The sequence below is a fragment of the Desarmillaria tabescens genome (genome assembly GCF_030435595.1).
Source record: "Desarmillaria tabescens strain CCBAS 213 chromosome Unknown EV420scaffold_498, whole genome shotgun sequence".
Taxonomy (NCBI): Eukaryota; Fungi; Basidiomycota; class Agaricomycetes; order Agaricales; family Physalacriaceae; genus Desarmillaria; species Desarmillaria tabescens.
This window is the reverse complement of record NW_026848797.1, coordinates 2,975-7,829: the sequence shown is the minus strand read 5'-3', so window position 1 is coordinate 7,829 and position 4,855 is coordinate 2,975. Positions and strand designations below refer to the sequence as shown.

The 4,855-nt window shown below is 49.5% G+C and overlaps 2 protein-coding genes across 2 annotated transcripts; one reads left to right on the top strand and one right to left on the bottom strand.

Moving 5' to 3' along the window:
• The first annotated feature begins 1,540 nt into the window (after positions 1–1,540).
• On the top strand, positions 1,541–2,886 carry EV420DRAFT_1322016 (uncharacterized protein). The gene is made up of 3 exons (XM_060468714.1): positions 1,541–1,701; positions 1,763–2,295; positions 2,351–2,886. The coding sequence occupies exons 2-3, from the start codon at positions 1,765–1,767 to the stop codon at positions 2,579–2,581; spliced, it is 762 nt and encodes a 253-aa protein (XP_060321285.1). The 5' UTR covers positions 1,541–1,701; positions 1,763–1,764; the 3' UTR covers positions 2,582–2,886.
• Positions 2,887–3,499: 613 nt separating this feature from the next.
• Positions 3,500–4,504, bottom strand: EV420DRAFT_1625040 (uncharacterized protein; the record flags this gene model as incomplete). The annotated part of the gene is made up of 3 exons (XM_060475981.1): positions 3,500–3,605; positions 3,653–4,008; positions 4,055–4,504. 3 exons carry the CDS (start codon positions 4,502–4,504, stop codon positions 3,500–3,502), a joined length of 912 nt encoding a protein of 303 aa, XP_060321284.1.
• Positions 4,505–4,855: the final 351 nt, after the last annotated feature.

Sequence of the window (4,855 nt, the reverse complement as noted above, 5' to 3'; positions counted from 1 at the left end):
TGCGGATGAGTTCGAGGACCTAGTCGAAAGATGGAAAGGCTTTATGACTGAGAAGGCAGACGAAGTCTTAAGTCATGATGTTTTCACTGCTAGGTCTATGGTTACTCTCCATGGTTTGTCGGACTTCGAGGCCAAAACATGGATGGCTATTATTGGAGATTTCCACGCAATCTACAAAAGGGTAGCTAACATTACGAAGACGCGGTCCATCCACGTGCGCGCTTACGAATCCGCTCTTTCTACTCTCTACCGTTTGGAACTTGGACATCTTGTTGCCGAACCACCGTCGAAAACACTCCAGGAGCCCCTAAAAAATATTGCAATGCGCAATGTTGACCAGAAGATCGGGCAACCTCCTCATAAGGCCGATCGTCGTTATCATCTCGAAGCATTCATATTATCTGTCGAGTTGAGGCTCATGTTAGGAAGCATCGCCCGTTCTCGGTTTGAGGCACTTCCAATGATTTCCGACGAACCTGCAGCTCTTCATCATCGTAAAGTCTGGTACTTGTTCATCTTGTTCATCTATCAGTCATGCGTTGTCGACTGTCGAAAGGCTATCACCATCGCTCACGCAACTTCTTCACCACGTCTGGCTGCTCGTTCCACCAGCTTGATGCTCTGTTCAGACTTTGAACAGTTCCGTTTTTTGATGCTGGAGAAACGCCGGCATGCGTTCAAAAGTGGTACATTTGCAGAAGCTCGAGATGGCTTGGTAGCGGAAGTCCAAGCCGACAAGAAGAAGCTGAATAACCGTTTGAGAGAGCTTGAACGGTCATACTTCGCAAGCCGTCCGTCGGGTGGTTCATCCCAGCTCGCTGAAGATCGTCGATGGTTCCATGGGAATTGCGGCGCCAAAGTCATGCGCTGCATTGCAGAATGCGGGAAATTGGAAGATCACCTTACGAAGGACACCGTCTATCGGCCAATAACCCTGCAGGAGAAACAAGACATCGTGAAATCCTTTGGGTTTTCGCATCGAGGTCATTTCTACAACTGCATAAATGGCCACACGTTCGTTATCACAGAGGTATGAACATCGTCTAAACGTACGTTTGACAAGCTCAAACATGTTTTCAGTGCGGCGCAGCGCTCCAGGCTAGCCAATGGTCAGTTCACAAACCAGAACGATTGTTGTCTTCACTAATTTTTTTTATTCTAGTCCCGAATGTAAAGCTCCGATAGGCGGTAGAAACCACGTTCTTGACCCCTCCAATACCCGCGCTCGAGAATATGAAGACATGTCACAGCAGCAAAGTGGGCCTGCAGACCCGTGGGCATGAGCAGCAGGCACTTGAAGAAGAAAGTGAGAGTAAGATTCTCAGTGATTGATAATTACTTTAGTATGTACAATAGAATCAAAATTATTTTGCAGTATATCAGAGAATAAGCCATCGAAGGTCGTATCTTCGTACAAAAGTTTGAGGGCAATCGTAGTCTCACACACCATCTTGCTGAGACGTTACAGACGGGATATTGCTCGACCACTGAGTAAATGTTGTTCCAGCAGCGCGCTCGATGCTGGCATTGCCTCCAAGTTGAGGGTGCTTGGCAACAATTTGAATAATGTACGTCATTGAACTTGCCGATCTCGACTCGCCACGCCAAACTTCTTGACTACTGACCATCACTACCATCAACATCGACGTTTCTCAGCAATGGGCGGCTTTCGCTGAACTAAGCTTTGCTTTATCTACAACGGTAAGTATTTTGGGTGGTCCTTCGCGCGTCGCAAGCTGATATTTTCCTCGCTCCTACAAAGCTATGCGCGAGGTAGTTTCTAGCGTTGAAGTGTATTCCGAGAGCGACTATTTATACATCAAACTTCTTTATAAAGAACACGGCGCCCTTTTCATCGCACAATCACCAAGCCGCACGTACGACCTCGACGCTTTGCAAGGAAAACGCGTCCCTGTCGAATCTCAGCACGTGAGTCTCCCTGCAGACTTGGACTCTCCTACTGCAGCCCCGTTCCCACTCCCAGCCGATTCCTATGTCAAGGGTGTCGATTTTATACGCTACGACCATGATAAACCCAACACGGAGCCACTCGGTCAAGCCCTTATCGATGAAACGAGGGTGTACGAAGATCTTCGTCATCATCCCCACCCCAACATCTGTCAATATCGAGGCTACATTGCAGACGAGACCGACCGCGTCACTGGTTTGTGCCTCCAAAAATACCAGTATATGTTGGCAATAGCTGTCTGGAAGAAAGTTGATATCGACTGGGACGTTGTCATGAAAGACTACAAAAGTGCGATTGATCATCTCCATAGCTTGGGCTGGATTCATGTGGGTAATACTTTCTCGACATGTATGGGGGCGTTTCACTGAGGATTGGTGATAGAATGACATTAGTTCGGGAAATCTCATGATTGATTACAATCTCCGTGGTGGTATCATAGACTTTGGCGGGAGCACGAGGGAGGGAGCGTCTATTGACATCGAAACCCCATTCTGGACCCGAGGGAGTCGTGTTGCAGAGAAGGAGAATGATTACTATGGTTTACGTCGGGCAGAACTATTCATACATGATGGTGGAGGAGGTCCCAATTGGTCTGGATTCACGAAATCCTGATCTAATCCAGTGCTCCAGCTTGAGATAATCCGTACGAATAATTGCGCCGGTAACCATCTGGGGAATCGTTCTTCGCTATACACTTGGGGAACTCGTATCCATATTATCTGCCAGTGTACAGAAGGGTAAATAGGATTATTTATGCACCACCTCATCACCTCGTCCCTTGCACCCATTGTTGGAAATCAGGAATATGGGCATAGAGGAAGGTCGAGATACGGTCGTCGTGGTGGTCAAAAGGATGAATTGTTAAGGTACCAAATGTCACGTAATCGAGTAGTAAGCGGGCCAAATATAGTACGGGTATATACCGAGTTCGATCTCCAACACCCATATACACCACTTTGTGGCGCGTCTACCTCCCTCATCGCGTCGTGAGCATTACTTACGCGTCTCACGTGGTAGGAGGTGATTTCCTGAAAAGGAATGTTTGGCCATGATGCGGACGTGTTATTTGGTCCATTCTCGCGGGCCCTCAAGTTGACCGGTTATCTATCTCTTAGACTCTTACCACCATGCTTGAATTCGCATCTCTCCTTTGCCACCTTCTTCCTCGCTCCGCTTCACCTTGATTCAAGCCGTGTCGCAACTGTATACCTTTCTTTTGGTCCTAGATACATCGGTAGGGGGTTTTGCAGGTTTTCCTCAACGCTATTTTGCTAAATTTTCCTTGGTAATATTATTCTCTCGGGCTTCAGCGATTCGGTATCATTCAAGCTCGATTTTCACAAGGTCGAAAACCCGCGGCGAGCACCGTCTCACATTCTTGGACCCCAAGTGATCAGTTGGGTTGGGGCTATGTGCTGTGACTGAAATGGTGCATGTACGTCTTGATTTCGGTCCGTCGTGGAGCACAGATCCTATATTTGTGAGCGTGATATTTGCTATTGGCGCGGTCGCGTAAACTTTTCATTGCTATCATACAATCCAGGTCGTCCATTTATTCTCTTCCCCTCTGGCGACCGAGGCAATCTCCCTCGCCACGATTCTATTCGCCTGCTCACTCGGATACAGCTCATCGTACCTACATCGACCGTCAAACCGAGAACACCACAAATGGAACACACCCACCACAGGAAACTGTCCTGATCTGTCCCCTGCGCCGTCGTGCAGACAGGAGTCCCACCTCCCTCCGGAAATACACACGACACCACCGCACCCGTCACATTCAGTGGCGCTGTCCCGTTCAAGTACGCTACTGGGTTATCATGCATATCCTGGAATAGCCCGTGTGAGTCAAAGATCCCGATATGAGCACCCGGCACGTCGGGCACCAATGCCTGCAGCATCGCTCGGGACAATGCGTTCCCACTCAGCACCAGCTCGCGCATAAACACGCTCCACTCTGACGTGTTCCGCGCCCCGCTAAAGTACAAGTTTGGGTACGAGTCTGGCGCGTATAGAATCACCTCGTTCAGCGGCACCATCTACGGCACGGTTAGCTGGGATCTATTTCATCATGGTGGCACCCACATTCTGGACTAAAAAGTTCCTCGCCCCGTCCTCGTACAGCACCTTCACCCAATTGACCATACACCCCGCTACATCCACGATCGACGCGTCATTGCTCCCTGTCACCAATGAACCCACTCCCACGTCATTAGTCCCAATCCACAGTGTGTACAGTGTCTCCTCCGCGTTCACCTCGATCGAGCCATTGTGTTTTTCCGCGAAATACAATGGAAGTTGGCCTTCGAATATCGACGGAAACAGTCGGGGCGTCAAGTTGTTGGAGCACGTTGCTCCAGAGCGTGCAAACGGGTACAACGTGAGGTTGGCGTACCCCGCTGCATAGACTGGCCACGCTGCTCCCCTATCACGCACGGGGACAATGTCCGTGTAGCTGTCTCCAAAGGTGACCAGGTTTTTGACTTGAACTGCGAGGGACAGCAGAGGAAGAGAAAGAAGGAGTAGGAAAGTCATCGAGAGTCAATGGAAGGGGCGTTTATGAGGATGATGCCTTGATGAAGTTTCTCCGAGATGGTATCCATGACCATTCAGCGAACAACTCGTCTTTCGCCGCACTACATAGTACACACCTATCCACCTACCGATCATCCCCACTCCGCATCTTCGGTCGTACAGGTACAATATTATCCGAACAACCCCTTCATTCTACTCACTGCCTGTAACTGGGACCAGTGATTCTGGTAGGGGGACGATCCTTCACCGTCACCGTTTGCAGCCTTGTGCTTCCACCACGAGACCAAGTGCCACCTGGCCAGCAATGATCAAGTCCGAAAGCGAATCCGAGAGCGATGAACAAGCCTGGAG